We start from the raw sequence: 17043 nt of genomic DNA on the forward strand, positions 1-17043 counted from the left end.
CTTCAAGTTCTTTTTACTTTTTTACTTTTTTACTTTTGACTGTCTATTTCATTCAAAATATTCAAATGGTCACAATGACGCCATAATCTCAAAAGCCTCAAAACCGGGAATTCCCCAATGCAGAAACATCAAAGAAATGGAGAATTCTGTCCCTCACGAGGTTGAGAGCGGATCCAGTGGGACGCCAATCACGAACAGGGCAAAGGTCACTTTCTTTTCAATTGCCGGATCTTGGAAATTCTATTTCTGCCCGGCATATTCCGTTGCCCCAGATAAAACCCACGAAATCACCAGATCCTGGGGTAGAGGGTAATCGTGACCCAGTTCCTCTTGGAATTTCCGAAAAAAGGAACTTGGATGTCCAAGGGCAAAAGGCAAAAGCTTACATGCTCCGATACATTGCCGACTTTGTCATCCGAACCGGAACCTAATGGTTCCAAGGAAGCTAACAAGGTTTATATATATATATATATATATATATACGGAGTATTCGAAATATCCCTCTAAATCACAAAAGATCTAGTCTCCATCTAGATCTAATCCAATATAAATTCAATACTCCGTAGTCAGTTCCGGAATAAAGGCTTTTATATGACATATTCCTAACGCAAATGCAACTCAATAGAATCATGGCTGCAGGATTGCGGAGCGGATTGCGGACCATGCATGTACCCCCCTCAGGCATATCAATAATAACAAGTTAAAATAACTAAATAACAACGAAATGGAGGATATATGTCACGTATGTCAAATTGCCAAGCGCTCAGAGGGAAATACGCGGCAGTCCGGCATGATTTCACCCCACGTTTTCCCAGTCCGGGGGAAAGCCGAAGTCTCAGCCACAAGCTAAACCTTGGAAACCTTGGATGTCCAGCTTAGATCTTTTTTCCCCCCCCAAAAGTCGGGGTCATGGCGTACTTGCCCCTCCAAATGCGGGGAGAATAGGAAACTTCCAATGAATCATTGGTTACGGACTGATAAGAGGAATCCTCTATAATATATTATATATGAGATATATGAGATATAATATATATATACTCCGTATATAATATATGTCATGTATTATAATTGTTAATTATATATTTCTTGCGCGTGACCAGACTCGGGTCAAAGTGCCCCCCCGTATTCCATCACCCGTGGACCCCGTCAGAAATTGCCATTTCCGGGGATTCTTTTCTTTTCTTTCTTTTTTCTTTTGGTACGGTGGCAATGATATTCCATGGTTAGAGGATGTCTGTTCCGGTATTTCAAGCTGACTTCTGTATTGAGACGGAGTAAGGTCGGATGTGTACATATGGATGTAGATCAAAAAAGAAGTCTTCCTAGGATGCCACTTTCCACACCACAACACCACAACCGCAACACCCATTGCAAAAGCAGAAGCGACAAGCACACCCAGGGGCATGAGTGTACCTAGCATCGCCATACTGGTCAAAGTTACGAATATGCCACCCGCTGGGGTAAATCCGCCATACATGAACGACTGAAACGCAGCCGCCAAAGATCCTACACAGGGGTTAGCACGACTTCAAATACACCCCCCCCCCCCCCCGAGAAAGTGGCACATCAGACCTGCGATAATCCCCACCGGTCCAAATCCAAGAAACATGAAGAGCGCCATGACAAGGGTAAAAGCGATCCACCACGCTGTGGTGGCGGCGAAGATATCTGCGACTGGTCAGCGAGGTCGTATCCGTAAATGGACAGGCTAGGTCTTTACCAGGACGGGAGAGCCATTGCAGGATATTTGTTGACCAGTGATCCCACAACCGGTCTACAGCGGTGATAGCCAAGGAGCCGTCGGCAACGAAGCGATGGAGCCCTATGCCAAAGGTCGTTGCTGGAGTAAAATTTGAGCTAGCAATAAAGATGTCGAGAGGATACATATTGCTGATAGAATACAGCGGAGAGGGGCAAAAGAGGAGGAGGAGGAGGAGGAGGAGGAGGAGGAGGAGGTAGATGCTGGTTATCTTAATATAGAACGTTGTTGGATGTGTATGTTGCTTCCTGCAGGTGCTTTTTTGTTAGGCCTCATAGCCTATAGATAGCCGCTGGCCCCATTATCTCTCATCCCTCAGTGTTTCAGCTGTTCATCCATGAGCTGGCTATATTTCGATATGTGCTCATATACTTGAAAATAGGGAACTGGGCCTGGGAAAAATAACCAAGAGACAACTGACTTCGATGTTGGCATCCAAGATCCCTCTGATGCTCCCCAGCGGCACAGCAAGACTCCAGTCGCTTACTCACTGCCTAGGATGCTCTTGAAAATCATAAAATGGTCCCTTGGATTCGTTACATCATTTCATATCACTGTCGAGGCATCCAATTCCAATAAACACCCCCACCCCCCTGCGTGGACCAATCTGAACAGACGCCGAGAAATAGAAGTAGACATAAACATCATAAACCAAATTTAGGTAAACCGCAAATCACATCTGCTGTCGGGGAATCAAGATGGGAATGACTCATGAAGAAACAAAAGAAAGAAACAAAAAAAAAAACAAAACAAGTATCCGAGTAAAATCCATAAACCCCCTAAACACCACCACGACCCATCCTCTCAATTGAACTCATGATCCCGCCTCGGCCGGGAGTAGGCATTGCAATGCCAGATCTGCCACCGCTATTACCACGAGAATGACCGCCGGGAGCACCAAATCTAGGGATTCTCTTTTCCGTAGTGGCAGGGGGACGGATGCCGCTAGACACAGAACGACTGACACTGCGACGGAAGTCATCGGGGGTGACTTCCCGAGATGGCTGAGCTGGTTCGTCAATGTGGTCATTGTGCACAGAAGATGCCACAGAGGGCTCGCGGTCTCGAGGCTGAGATGGGGCGGGCGCCTGCTGCATGGCTAGCCACTCGTCAACAGCAGCAACAAGCTCGCCCTTCTCGGCCCGTTCAGATTCCAGATTTGCACGAATTCGCTCGGTATCGTCCTTCAGAGCAGCCATTTCTCGCTGCAGACCCTTGATCTGGGCCTCCATGACGCGCTTTTCGGCCTCGTGCTCGTCATTCTCGCGAGCGAAGTAACTGTTGTTAGCCGCGCCCATTGAATCGGATTGCGCAGCATCACGTTCGACACGGAGATGTTCATTCTCCTCGCGTGCAGCAGTGAGTCTCTTCTCCGCTTCACGCAAACGCTTCTCCCAGCGAGACTCGTAGCTCTTTTTCAAGGCCGCAACCTTGGTCTCATGCTTGCCCTTGTAGAGCACATGAAGCTCACGAGCGACCTTTTCCACGGCATCCTGAACTTCGCGAGCAGTATCTTCAGCCGAGTGGGAAGACTGGTGAGATGAGCTAGCTTTACTAGTGCTAGACACAGCCGCAGCACGTGCAGCTGAAAGCTGGCTTTCGAGCTCGACAACTTTGCCTTCTAAAGCCTCCTTGCTTTTCTCGGCCTCTTCCGCCTTCCGGGACAGACGGTCACGCTCACGCTCTCCCTCCACTAGTTCGGAGCGGGCAGACCGTAGAACAGTTTCCATCTCATTGACTCGACGTTCCCACTCGGCCTGTTCCATCTCCAGCATCTCTTTGCCGGCGGCTTCGTTGCGCACTTCTTCCAGCGCTTCACCGACTCGTCTCTCGGCGTCTGCCACTGCTTGCTTTAGGCTGGCAACTTCGGCCTCTTTGCCACTGAGAGTGGCTTTAAGCGAAGATATGTCAGACAGGAAGCCGGACTTCAGTGACTCCAATTCACGGGGAGTGACCGTGGGAATGGATCGAGGGGTAGGTGCAGCCGGAATATCAAAGTCCAGCAGGGACGACATCTTCCCGGGAGATCGAATGGATTGCCGGGCAGATCGCATAGGCGAACGCCGCGAGGGGGAGAAACGAGTACTTTGCATAGACTGACGAGGGAAGAAATTCATTTGATCAGAGAAATCAAGCAGATTGGTAGAGTCAACTGGATGAGCCATGTCCCGAGGGCCTCTGGGTCTCGGCGTAGGCGATCCCATTGGCGAATTTCCATCTAGATAGGCACTCGCTCTGTATGCCCTGCGCCCTATGCCCGGGGTGGTTGGATCGACACTGTGTCGATGCGCGTCCCTAGTGGGAGCTGGGCTGGGGGCGACACCGTCTCGCATTGACTTCATCGGCGACTGGGCGCGAAGCTTTGCAAATGTAGTCATATCAGGCATGGCGGAGAATGTGCTCAAGCAAGTGTCATCCATTGAGTCGTCGACCATCGAATTCTCGTGTGAGATATTCTCTTTGTCGCCATCTTCATGAAGTACTGTGCTCATTCCTTCATTGTGCCTGTCCTCTATCGTGCTGTTGCCAATTGCTGATCGGTCGTGGACGGCACTAGTAGCGGAGAGGACGCTCTGGTCATGGAGTACACTCGGCTTCTCTTCGGCATCGATGTGAATCGCTGGTGCATCTGGTCGACTCATCATACCTTTCTTATGGCGCTCGTTCATCTGTAAATCGTCCTCCAGATCCTGGGGTGTTTGGTCATAAGATCTTTTGCGGGGAGTTGCTGCAACCGAGCGCTGGTCACTCGCCCCAAGTGATGCACGAGAAATCTGGCGCGACCCATGAAGATCGAGGGTGCTTTCCTTGGGACTCGGTCGGAAGGACGAAGTAGGCACTGGAATAGGGGATGAGGACTTGGATGCTACCGGTGACTCTACATGTGCATGTACTTCGGGAGAATCAACTGCCTCTGCTGCTTCGGCGCAGACGGGCAAGCTCGATTCCGCAGCAAAGGATGAACGCTTAGATGCCACCGGTGAATCTTGTTTCAACTCGCGCAGCTTCGGTGTATCAGTCGCCGTCTCTAGTATTTCAGGGCCGATGGGCGAGTTCGGTTCCACAATAGGCGAAGGATACTTAGACACCATTGGCGAATCTTGTTGCATATCATCTAGTTCTGATGGATCGGCTGTTATGTTTCTTGCCTCATGGCGGAAAGGTGAACTAGCGGGATCGGGCAATGGCCGCGATTTAGGAATTGGCGAGTCATTCTGCATTTCGCGCAAGCGATCAAAGTCGACCGTCTCTTCCCGCGCATCAGTCCGGAAGGGGGAGCTCGCTGGATCCTCTAGAGCTAGCCGCCGTCCCAATCCAGGAGACATGGGCTGGACCTCGCGCAGTTTCTGAAAACCCACTGTCTCTTCTCGGACATGAGGTCGGAACGGGGAACTTCCGGGGCTCTCCTCCTCCAGTGGCTGAAGTTGTGGGTATGGCAGAGGAGACGACTGTTGCTCTTCATGTATATCTTGGAAATCCACTGTATCTTCACTGGCGTTGGGACGGAAGGGAGAGCTCATTGGCTCCCCTAGAGCCAGCCGCTTGTCCAATCCAGGTGACATGGGCTGCACTTCACGCAACCCTCGGAAATCGACTGTATCCTCTGTTGCATGTGGACGAAATGGAGAGCTTACAGGGCTCTCCTCCTCTAGCGGTTCAAGTTGTGGGTGTGGCTGGGACGAGGTCTGTCGCATTTCGCGCAGCTTCTGGAAATCCACGGTATCTTCGCGTCCATCAAACTGGAATGGTGAACTGGCACCGTGTTGATATGAGTCGGCATCATTGAAATCGTCATTCTCGTGTTCATACTCGTTCTCGGGTTCGTTAGGGTAGTGGGCTTCGTTTTCATAGGCATTCGGACTCGGCGCGGCCTGGCTTGTCCATCCTTTCTTCAATGGACTTGAAGGGACAACATGTTCTGAGGGCTGATCAAGGGTCTTGTGAAGAAAGGGCGAAGAATTCGCCATTTGAGATTGTGCGCGCGCGTTCTGGTACGAAGATGAGAGGGGCGAGAGTGGATTTGACATTATGAAAGCAAGAGCACCCCTGGGGAGATAGAGGAAAGAAAAGGTTAGTCGTAAAAAATTCGTCTCTGGACTGTTTTCAGAGCCCGTTCGGTTGGACAAAAAGAAAGCAGAGCGAGGCAGAGTTTGTGTATACAAAAAGAGTTGCCGTGTTGACGTTGCTGGGTAAACAAAACTAGGCCTAATTGGGAAAGGTGCATCCAAACTATCTAATCGGAGCCTCGGAGCCTCGGACTATACAACACAATAACCTCTGTATCTGATCTATTTGGCTCATGGTATTAGGGACGTTGTATGGAAAATATCACTCAGGTGTCTTTTTTCTCATCGGTGTTATAGCTAGAAGAATATCGATTAACAGAATATACCATGTAGAATCGGTAGAAAGCATGATTCCTTCTTGGATGAGGTGGAACTTCCTATAAGAGAGAACAATTCGCAGTGTCTTTGTTGATCATATCATAATATTTATGATTATATGAGTTTAGAACTCTAGAGAAATCTTTTTTAAAAAAAAGCCCCCATTCGCCTTTTGTTTCCTAATCCGACACTATTGCCCCTTCTGTGCACGCATCATCTCCATTGACAATGATATGAACGATGTCGTCATGTGGCTGCTCGGGAAGAGCAACATAATGACAAACGGCCGCTGGCTCCACGGTTACTGATGATCGTTTATCGCGCTGGAGGAACCACAGCTGTAAAGCGCCGATAAGCGCAACGAGACTACTCCCCCACCAGGCAAGAGCAGTGCAGCCAATCTCAGCCCCAGAGCTGTACAGCAAGCCGGCAATCGGAGGAGCAAGAGTTCGAGATGCAGCCCCAGCGGAAGCAGCGAAGCCATTAATTTTGCCCATGACGGAGTCTGAGGGGCTAGCCTGCTTGATGAGGATCAAGAGGATAGGATAATCGATAATGGACAGGATATTGCGAACGATCAAACAAGCATAAATACCGACATAGATGAGCTGGCGTGGCAAAAAGACCAGGAAAGGAACCATGAAGTATGCGATTGGATGGAGCACCGTAACGATGACAAAGAGCCGCCAGATTCCCAGGTAATGTGCTAGGACGGGGAAAATGATGCTTTGAATGACTAGGGCGATGATGCCATCGGTGGACATGATCACACCCACAGTTCGAGTGGAAAGACCGACTCCGCCCGGAATGTCAAAGGGCGAGTGGTGCGGATGTGACGATCCTCGCGGGTCCTTATCCTGCAAGAATATGGGCAAGAGGTGGTCATATGTCATCGAGTGATAAGTAAAGATAGCCAACGCAACAACAAGCATAATGACTCGCCAGGTGAAAGCTTTGGGCTTTGGTAACTTCTTCCACGTAGGCGAGGAGCCATCGGCTTGCACACTCCAACTCTCATCATTATGCAGGTGAACCCGGTTAAAGGTCCCGTAAGACTCCGCTCGCAGGTCCACGCCAGCATTGGCAGTTGCGCCAGATGTAACCAGAAGCGGCTGCTCAGCTGCTTGGTCGAAATATCCACAGGTCTCGCTAGTTTGCATGTCTGGATGAGTCTCTTGCAGGAACAGCCAGCTGCCGATAACGCTAAGGATCAGTAAGACACAGCAAACGAGGTTGGGCAAAAGGTAGGGGAATTTCCCAAACAGGCCATCGGCTGGGAACAAAGTGGGAAACCCCTCGGCGGGCTTTGCTAGCAAGCCTCCAATGGCTGAATGGAATTAGCATTTGCAGTAGAATCCCATCATGGAAAGACGAAGACTATACATACCTGGGCCGATAATCGTTCCAATTGACCAAACAAAAGGCATGATGGCATACGCTCGAGCTGTATGCAAGATTAGCCCCCCCCCTCCTAACTCCGCTAGATATGACAAAATGGCAATAGACTCACGTTCATGCTCAGGTCGTCTGACAAGCTCACCAACCATTGTTTGAATTACTCCAATATTCCCATTCAAGGCTCCACCAAGAGCTCGACCGGCGAGCGCGACCCAGAAGTTCGGGGCCATCCCTACCAGGATCAAAGACGCCATAGTCCCCACACAGCCAGATATAAGGATGGGCTTCCGGCCCACGCGGTCTGAAAGAGCACCCCAGAACATACCGGTCAGAGCCTCTGCGAGCGAGAATGCCGAAATCAGAATACCGGCATAGAAGGAGGCATTGTTGCCATTATCCATGTGGAAGTCTTTGACCATCACCCACGAATAGGGGAAGATAGAAGTTAAAGCGATGGGCTCTGCAACCCGGCATATTGCTGTTGTTGTGTTAGTCATTGCTAAGTACGAGCCCGGGACATAACATACCTAGGAGGAAAAGCTGTGCTGTTGGAAAGCTGTCGGGCGACGAATGAGATCTTGCCTGTGGTGTCAATGCCATAGTTCTTCAGAAGCAGTTAAGATCTTACGGCAATCCACTCCGGCAGTGTCAAGTTGATCTTGTTATCCACCGCACTGCTCGTACCTTATGAGCGGAGCGGGAGGTCTGCTGTCTTTCTTGCTTTCTTTTTTTATTATCTCAAGACTGTCGACTTCTGTATTTTATTGGGAGTAAGGTGGAAGAAGGGGTGAGGGTGAAAAGTTGGAGAGGGAGAACCTTGGTTAAAGACTATTATTTTCCGCCGCCGAGAACGGACAACATCTGACCCTGATCCCTACCTAAAGCAATTAAGGATTCTTAATATTTTATAAATAGGCACATAAATAGTCATATAAATAAACATAGATCTATCTTAACTTTTGAGAATTTTGTTTTGTACATGCAATTTAATACTTCTCTTCCCACGTCGTGATGAAAAAAACTCTTTGGGTGGCGAATCATATTTTGGTTCGGGTATCTCGGTAATGACCGAGGATATTGGATATTGTCCAATAGTAGCTAGCTACCAGGTTAATAATAGAATACAGCATAACATGATATAGCATGAGATGATATTATAATTGTTATACTCCGTATACGATGTGAGATAAACAACAATGGACCGCGGGAGTCTTCCAAGGTTTCCCCACTCTGCTTTCTTAAATCATTTGCGGCCAATCACAAGTCATAGAGTAATTTGAGTTGGACCCGCAGATCAGCCGCATACATACATATGTACGGAGTACTTCTTTCCAAGGTTGTTTATAACCGTGCAAAACAAAAATACATTCAAAATATATTACAAAAGGATAATTGAATATATCGCTTACATCATTTTAAGTCAAATGGATCAGATTACTAAAATACATCGTCAAGGAAGCTACATTAGTGGCCGACTATTCAAGAGTATACATATGTGGGTGTATGTACCGGATTTTAGGCCAGCCGCTTTATGAGGGCGCTCAGGCTCCTGCCCACTGAGTATTTCGCAGTACAGATGATCATTGTGAGCGCTCAGGGTATGGGTATTTTCCAGTCTGTTGTTCTGTGAGTCGTGCAGTGGCGCGATTGAACTCGATTTTAGCGGAGGCGTTGTAGCGTTATATCAGAGACAGGTATAGGTCATTAAGGCTTATATGTTTATGGCATACGGAGTACATTAGAGTTTATGTCCTTCTCTAAGTGTGTTCCCCGTCGGTGAGGTCTCTCTTCGAGGTCTAGAATATGAGATTCCTATATCTATGACAGACATATCGCAATGTCTTCTGAAAAACACTAAGAAGTAGATATGATGGAAACCGGTTTGTTGGTGTTAGGACTTCGCAGTATAGATACTTCTAGGCAATATTGCTATACATATTCTTTCGAACGTGGGTGGCCACTAATTCTCTATGTTTATCCTAGTTAGCTCTAGAGTATCCGCGACCTCGTAATAAGTTCCCTGCCACATCGCCCCCGTCGTAATGTGGCTGAATCTTGTCTTACGAACACGGCGCATCTTGTCGCTCTAGGCAGTCTTACATCCCAGCATCAACCTAGCCAAAATGAATATCCACGAAATACTGAAAAACAGATAACACAGTAGAGACAGCGCATACTGCGAAGCCTAAGCGAAACGTGTCATTTCTTTAATGGTATTTTCACACTAATCCTATTCTTCTCTCTCCGCTTCACTAGTTTTAAGGAAATCGAATCCCTGGAGTCCGCCGACCCCCAATCGTTCTAAGTCTTCGCTATGTGAAAAGCTTGAAAGTAATCACGGGAGCCTGGTATCCTGAGTCCCATCCGCCGGAGGAGGACGCGGCGCTCTACAGAAGGTTTATCCGGAACCTGATATCCTGCGTGCGGGTAATGCCGAATCTCGTGTCGTTTACGTATGACCATATTTCTTGCTTTGTATCTGCAGAACTACTGCTATACGCATCCGTACACCAACGTTCCAGATGAGATAGAGTATTCGGTGTACCTAGTCTCGCTGATAACTAACGCCTCGTATTCGAACATCTAGAGTATGTTGTATGTCCCTTTACTTAATTCGTCTATAAGACCTATGCGAAGGTATGAATGACAACCAATATGTTGAGCAGTTAAGCTCTGGCCTGCAATTGATGAAGTTCAGTACATTACTTGATGTGGCTATCTTCAACGACTATAGATTGACCGGATTTGTGAACTGAGTAACGCTCTCATTCTTCGTGCAGTTAGTAAACTCAACCTAAGTCACCTAGTACAGAGCAATGTCCAAACTTTGTCAAGCCGTCTATTTACATCTTCAAGGACCCATGTACAGCCCAATGTATCCTCCCATTTTCCTACAACCGTCGAGGCGCTCGTAGTTATTACCAAATCTACTAGCCTCGACAATGGTATGTTAGTAAAGGACGGCTTTCTTTCCTCCATTTGCCATCATTCTCTCAGTAAATCTATAGAAGTCGCTGTTACCAGCTTCTGTATGCTTATCCCATGCAGATGCAATGGCTGCAGAAGCGCCCAAGTATTCATCTTTGCTAACGGCAATACCAGTGCGAGAAAAGACAACTTTAATACCGGCGCCATCATGTCTTTTGGTGATAGTCGATGTCGTATTGTTATTCTTAAGTAGTGAGGCGTGAGTATAGGAGGTTCTATCAGCGAAGTGATGGAACTCGTAATCACGAGACCTCGTGCCGTTCTTGCTTCTCATATTCTTCATAAGATGACGAGATACCAATGCCAGGGTATTATCCCGCGCCTAGTATCCACTTATTGAAATAGGGATACTCTCGATAGAGTCAAAGGTCCAGCCGTGTTGTCTAACGGCATTCACGGTGCTCGTGAGCATATCGTCTCGGGGCAATGATCGCTTAACGTCCGCCGAGCCCGGTGTACCTGCCGGGTTTATATCGAGGGATGGAGTACCATCGGGGAGATTTGCGACTCCTCCACTGACAATAGTCGTAAGGACGAAAATCAAGTCGAATGTGTCTTTCATATCGTCGACCTATAAAGAGCACTGCTTGTTGCTGTGTCTTTCACAGATAGATTTGACAGTCTGGCTGGCCCCAGTAACAGACACGCCCCTAATACCAAAAAGGGTAAGTCAGCATCGTATAGACAAAATAGGAAGCCATGAATAGTGTGTAGGTAGGACTTACGCTACTAGTAATCTTTTACTAGACCAGATTAATCTAGCAATGTTCTGATATGTGCCTGCCCTTTTTTCGAGTTCCGCTTAAACAATTCCGGAGGGAAAAGGGCTTTGATCAAACGCACGTGGCTCTTCGGTGGTGTATTTCGTAGGAGTAGCGAAAGCCATATTGCCAAGGAATGGCACGGAGAGAAGGAATTGAGATAGCTTCATACTGAAGGTTGACAGACAAAGCAGGCCAAGCTAAGAAAACCAAAGAGACTTGGGAGAATGAATAGGAATGGATTGAGCTTAAGCAAGCATATTTATATCTAAAGAATCACTATAAGACCCATATTTCACTTAGAATAGCAAGCGAACCATAGGGTAGAAGCCAATTTGCACGAGGCATTTTCTGTACGTTGATATTGCCAAGGCCCCGACCCTTAGAAGAGCTGCTAAGATACTAAAGTACTCCGTAGTCGTATCGAGACGTTCCATGGAGTGCAAGATGGGAAGCAATTGCGGGTATCTGTCTTAGATGTAGTATTTCAGACGTATGATTCGTGGCCCACTACGAATATAAAAAGCTTACTTCAGCCATACATATACATATAGGCACCGCCAGGTATTATGTCCTATAATAATGGGACCACCTCGGGCCAAAAAGTAAGACCATTGACCCTCTATGGAGACCTTTACCTTTGGCCCTAATGGAGACAAAGCTTTGCTCCAGCCCTTCAAAGTTCAAGGATATGGTTTATATGTCTTAAGTATCTTAAACTAGAAAATTACACGGGAAGCTTGGGAGATCAACGGGCTCCTTACAAGTGGATACATGTAGATCTACCGTATCCAATTCTTAGACTTATAGAGTCTGGTCTGGGACTCAGCGAGCCTACCCTATTCTATTCAACAACATACTAATATAAGGATCTTAGAGTGGAAAGAGGCTGGACTTACTTGTACCGTCTTTCAGCTGGTTCTATCTTGCAATTCGTGATGGGATGAGTATTTTTAATGTGTGAAGGGCATCGGAAATCCCCGTTGTGACTTAACCGATTTATCCCGTATTAGCGTATTTAGTATTTCATTTGGCGAGTCTTTGATCCACTATACAAACATGTCTGTGGATAAGTTTGAAGGGTGGGTACGTAGAACCAATTGAAACCCTTTACTTCGGGTTCTAGTTACTCGAGAAAAGTTCCGGGATATTATTATCCATCACCTGGTTATATTCTTTATTAGGGCTCTTCATTAGGAATTTAGGGATTCTAGTTTTTATTTACTCTGGAACGTTCGAATGGTTATGTAGGGCCCGAGACCAGTATGCACAATTCCACTACGGAGTACTCCGTACCCCCGAGGGACACAATTTCAGGTTGCTACGAGTACAAAGACGCAAACTGGACTTCGTCTAGCATGCTCCTCCACTTAAGGTGGGTCTAGGGATGGCTGACTTCTTCTTCTCTTTTCTGTTTCTTTTCCTTTGATTTCTTAATAGCGCCTTAAATAAGCGTTGAGTAGGTAACTTGACTTCATTTTCACTCCACTTCTGTGCACAACCTTATTATGGGCGAAATCTCTATCCCCCCTTCTGCATCTGATGTAATGGACAACCGCCCTGTCCCCCCTCTTGGTCTCCCCGAGCTCATATTACAAAAGATGGGGTACTATCAGCATCCGGTCTAGTACGTCTCTATCTCTAGTAATATCCACTTTTGCGATTCTAATCCTGTGATTAATAGCGTCACAATTAGTCTTCTCGCATCTCCCCTTGTGGTGTTATACCCTATCTGCCGTCAATACTGTGATACAGATTCATGTCGCTATTATCGTTCCATCACTTTTTATATTCTCGTATTTTTCTTCTTGTTTATTATTTGGCGGGCAATGAATCGGAAGGAGAAGGAGAACTCCGACGCGATGTCTATGATAGGGACACGGCACAAACGAGAGGAGCGAGCAGAGAAGGTTTAGGCTGCTCGCTTGCCTCCGAGCTCAGGCCTGATATAATTCTCAATAACGACTATAGGACTACGCCTCTGGACTGAAACTAGGGTGGCAATCTGTGTTTTAGTTCCTTGTGAGCTCTATAATATAAGAACTTCTTAGTGATCCCGATGGGGCTACGGGCCAAAATGCGAACCATAGTACGGGCAAGAGAAGGAAGTGGTGATTAACTGGGCAAACGATGGTGCAAAGACATCGCTTGAAGAGAGAATTGATGTCGATGAATGATAAACTGCGAGCCCAGTACAGAAATCATTGATCAACTGTTCTCTTTTCTCCACTTGTAGTGGTCAAGCTACATTGTTCCTTTAGCGGATTCATTCAGAGGACGTAGTGATCTTCATTCCTGGATTTCAACCTTCAACGAAGCCAAGTTGATGTAATGACTAGCACACTCTATGGACGGTAGCCAGTGTTCTAGAACTCTATATGACAGGATTGGACTTCAATACCAAAAGTGGGCGGCGCACACACGTCTGACAATCGGTAGAAAACAGAAAAAGACTTATAGTATAAATATAATAAGGAACCCCTCCAGTAAGTGAAGTATAACCAACACTCCATTGGGGCACTAGATACAAAGTCCCTATACCGACCAAAGTCCCCGCACTTTCACGAGAAGCAACCGAGTTTTACTCAGTGATCAAAAAGCGGCTCGGGGAGCACTAAAACGGACAGGGAAAGCCATGTCGCGCGGCCTAAAATCCGGTATATATGTACAGTTGCCATAGCTTATGTACCTACCCATCAACATATTCCTTGCATAGATAGTTTGAAGAAATCAGAAATCTCACTATTCACCGATCTGAATGCTAAACACAAAGAATTTCTATCCTTGACCAGAAAGTAAGAAATGATGATATGGAAGGCCCGGGGGAAAAAAGAAAAAACAATGAGCATAGAAAAAGATAAGCAGAGATATGCCTTCACCAGTGATCAATCCCCTGCGCCGGCTAATCCACACAGGCCATGCGGTCCGGATTGTATCTAGATACCAAACAAAGCCAAACTGGGAAAAAAAAAAAAAAAAGCAAGAGAAAAAGAAACAAAATCCAAGGTTTCACAAAGTAGCTTCCGGATGCGTGGGGGAACTGGTGATCTCGACAGAGCGAGTCTCGAGTTCCTTGGGAAGGGTACCAGGATGATCATGAGACTCCTCACAAGACTCAACGATAGGCGCCGATTCGGGGTTCACCTCGGTGAAAGGCTGGTGGACCGACGGAGTGGCACTTGAGGAAGAGCCCTCTGTTTGTGGCTTGTTAGAGGTATCCTCAACGTGTTCCGCAGAGTCATCCACTTTCTCCTCATCTCCAATCACGGCAGCCAGACTGCGAAAGTTGAACATTGGCTCAAGAGTGTTGGTGTTGCCCTCTCCAGCAGCGGGACCGCTTGCGCCATCCTCTGGGGTGGTTTCCATGACAGAGGAAAACGATGAAGAGGCACTGGAGACCTGTCGCAGGTGAGACTGTCGTGACGGCTCGGACTGATCCGCCGACTGGCTTGCTGGTGCTGCTGGATCAAGCAGCGTAGGGCGGTTCGTTTCTTCCGCAGTCGATGGCAGTGTACGGTCAACTCCCTTGCCTTTGCTACCAGCTGCGATTTCTTCACCAATGACATCCTCGCCTATGACAGAGGATGAGCTACTCCCCTTACCTAAACTGGATTCGCCAAGGACATCCAAAGCGGAGGCGCTAGCATTATTGCTGTACAAGCCAGTCTTGCGAGCCACCTTATCCGCCTTCTTGGCCTCTTTCTCCTTCTCCTTCTCCCTCTTCTTGGCCTCCTTTCTTGCCTCTTTCTCCTCCCGTTTGAGGCGCTCGTCTTCGCTGGCCAAGCTCAGGCGGATAGCTTCCATCATCATCATTTCCTCAAGATCGTCAATTCGATTGCGCCTTGAGCTTGATCGACCAGCAGCCGGGTTACCCGCACCTTCTTCGGCAGAAGCAGAATCGGTGTCTTGTCCAGTTGCTCGAGGCGACCGATCAGCACCCGTACGCTCCGTCAAGAAAGCCAACGCATTGAGGGCGGGTGAAGCGGTCCGGCCGCTATACCCTTCTCCACCGGTGGCTCTTCGCATTCCGCGCCGTCCGATACCAAACCCACGCGAGTCACTCTGAGATGTACTGGGGTTGATCAAATACGCCGCCGTGTGAAGGGCAGTCGCTGCCGCAGATCGACGTGCCGCGTGGGCTCGTGCATTCGATAATTTGGTCGCCCAGTCCGGTCGAATCCTATCGGTTGTAACCACTGTGGGGTCAGTGGCCGATAGTGAGGTCGCACGGCGGCGACCTGGCACGGCGGCAGTGGCAGACGATAAGGAGGAGGTGGAGGATACGGGAGAAGTGAAGTTAGGGGAGAGCCGGGCACTGGGGTCTGCAGCATAAGCCAGGCCCCGGCGGAATGAGGGCGGTGCATAGGTGACTCCGAACTCAGGCTGGACACAGAAGGGGCATGCCGAGGGTTCAGAGACCAACTGTGACTCGGTTGACTCTGCCTGCTCTCCCTCGGCCGAAGGCGCATTCGCGCTAGGCTCTCCATGCTCTGGGGTGTGCGGGTCCGGGCGCTTGATCTGCACGAAGCACTCGGAGCAAATAGGTTGATCGCAGCATCGGGTACGGTTTAAGTACGGCGGATAGTAAAGGAAACAGATAGGGCACTCGCTTGCGTCTTTGTACAAATTGACTTCGATCGGCTGTCCGTTGACAAATGGGTCCTTGGGAAGCTGCAGTTCCCGGGGCGTTAAATCTGTCTGTGAGTTATGTTTGGAGGTAGTCAAAGCAGCCAAAGTCTTCGCCCTTGTTCGGAAAAGAGGGGAGGTGGATGTCCCAGATGCGATCGGAGATGCGGAGGGTAATGATTGAGGGGGGTTGGAGGACTGCGAAGCATCTGAATTATAAGATTGTGACCTGGATGTGATCGGCACTGTGAGATGCTGAATATTTGTTGGATCGACGGAGGCTTTGTCCGGGATCTTGGACAATTTGTACTCTAACTCGGGCGGGATCTCGTCGGGCTGGGGAATGGGCATCCCTCGTGCAGCCGCCATAATCTGATGCTCAGCCCACGACTCCGAGAAGTCATTAAGACCTCTCCAGAAGGGAGCCAGTCGGCGTTCGATCTAACCCTGCCGTCAGCCTTGGCTAATTCGCATCGAGGGGGTATTTCAGGCAAACCTACCATCAGTTGGCGCACTACTACCTTATTGTAGTCTTCTGTCCCCACATACACGCCCTGTGTCACAAGATAACCTCCATCGACATGCTCCTCCTTCATACTACGCTCCCTCTCTTTGAGACGCGCCACCCGTTCCTTCTCCAAGCGGCGGGCCTCGCGCTCTTGCTTTGTCTCCCGTCGATGTTCTAATGTGGCCACCTCTCGATCATGATTGTTGATTCCAAGAATCGAAAGGTCAGGCCTACTGCCTCTTGCTGACCGAGAACCATGATACGGTCGACTTGAGGCATCGGAAGCGCCCGGGGATAATTGACTCCGACGACTGGACGGGGCTGTGGAGCGCGACTCCTTGGTTTGGGAGTTTCCCATGTTGAAGCCCAGATAGATGTGAGGATGTGAGGATGTGAGGGGAAAAGATTAATTCACAGTCACGATGATCTGAATTGGATATGGCGGAAAAGGCCCCCAAGGGGGGAGGGGGGAGGGTTGTATTGGTGGACAGAAATGGGGGGGTAGGGAAGGGTAAAGGAGAAGAGGTTAAGACCAGAAAGTTGGAAGGCTAATCGTAGAGTGGAGGTAAGAGGAGTAACTCTCAGAGCGGGGGAGGTTGTGATCTGTCCGGAGTAACT

General features: G+C 48.4%; 5 protein-coding genes across 5 annotated transcripts; all 5 read right to left on the reverse strand.

Annotated features, from left to right (window-relative positions):
- Positions 1-1322: 1322 nt before the first annotated feature.
- N7455_004305 (uncharacterized protein) lies at positions 1323-1886 on the reverse strand (the record flags this gene model as incomplete). The annotated part of the gene is made up of 3 exons (XM_065604773.1): positions 1323-1506; positions 1566-1668; positions 1721-1886. The coding sequence occupies 3 exons, from the start codon at positions 1884-1886 to the stop codon at positions 1323-1325; spliced, it is 453 nt and encodes a 150-aa protein (XP_065461673.1).
- Positions 1887-2538: 652 nt separating this feature from the next.
- Positions 2539-5727, reverse strand: N7455_004306 (uncharacterized protein; the record flags this gene model as incomplete). The annotated part of the gene is made up of 1 exon (XM_040958210.2): positions 2539-5727. The coding sequence occupies one exon, from the start codon at positions 5725-5727 to the stop codon at positions 2539-2541; it is 3189 nt and encodes a 1062-aa protein (XP_040811427.2).
- Positions 5728-6300: 573 nt separating this feature from the next.
- On the reverse strand, positions 6301-8314 carry N7455_004307 (MFS transporter). The gene is made up of 4 exons (XM_040958131.2): positions 8070-8314; positions 7655-8020; positions 7532-7588; positions 6301-7471 (listed from the first exon to the last, which is right to left on the reverse strand). The coding sequence occupies exons 1-4, from the start codon at positions 8140-8142 to the stop codon at positions 6324-6326; spliced, it is 1644 nt and encodes a 547-aa protein (XP_040811358.1). The 5' UTR covers positions 8143-8314; the 3' UTR covers positions 6301-6323.
- A 2178-nt stretch (positions 8315-10492) lies between these two features.
- On the reverse strand, positions 10493-11092 carry N7455_004308 (uncharacterized protein; the record flags this gene model as incomplete). Its single annotated transcript, XM_065604774.1, has 2 exons — positions 10493-10852; positions 10919-11092. 2 exons carry the CDS (start codon positions 11090-11092, stop codon positions 10493-10495), a joined length of 534 nt encoding a protein of 177 aa, XP_065461674.1.
- A 3151-nt stretch (positions 11093-14243) lies between these two features.
- sip5 (Sip5p) lies at positions 14244-16892 on the reverse strand. The gene is made up of 2 exons (XM_040958208.2): positions 16418-16892; positions 14244-16358 (listed from the first exon to the last, which is right to left on the reverse strand). The coding sequence occupies exons 1-2, from the start codon at positions 16781-16783 to the stop codon at positions 14301-14303; spliced, it is 2424 nt and encodes an 807-aa protein (XP_040811290.2). The 5' UTR covers positions 16784-16892; the 3' UTR covers positions 14244-14300.
- Between the last annotated feature and the right edge of the window lie 151 nt (positions 16893-17043).

The sequence above is a fragment of the Penicillium solitum genome (assembly GCF_028829755.1).
Source record: "Penicillium solitum strain IBT 25940 chromosome Unknown utg000003l_segment0_segment0, whole genome shotgun sequence".
Taxonomy (NCBI): domain Eukaryota; kingdom Fungi; phylum Ascomycota; class Eurotiomycetes; order Eurotiales; family Aspergillaceae; genus Penicillium; species Penicillium solitum.

Excerpts from the sequence above, each read along its gene's own strand:
- N7455_004307 (XM_040958131.2), bottom strand. The coding sequence starts at position 8,142 with ATGGCATTGACACCACAGGCAAGATCTCATTCGTCGCCCGACAGCTTT. Across the intron at positions 7,589-7,654 it reads CAGACGACCTGAGCATGAAC|CTCGAGCGTATGCCATCATG; the intron begins GTGAGTCTATTG and ends TCTTGCATACAG. Across the intron at positions 7,472-7,531 it reads TGGAACGATTATCGGCCCAG|CCATTGGAGGCTTGCTAGCA; the intron begins GTATGTATAGTC and ends AATTCCATTCAG.
- sip5 (XM_040958208.2), bottom strand. The coding sequence starts at position 16,783 with ATGGGAAACTCCCAAACCAAGGAGTCGCGCTCCACAGCCCCGTCCAGT. Across the intron at positions 16,359-16,417 it reads TAGTAGTGCGCCAACTGATG|ATCGAACGCCGACTGGCTCC; the intron begins GTAGGTTTGCCT and ends CGGCAGGGTTAG.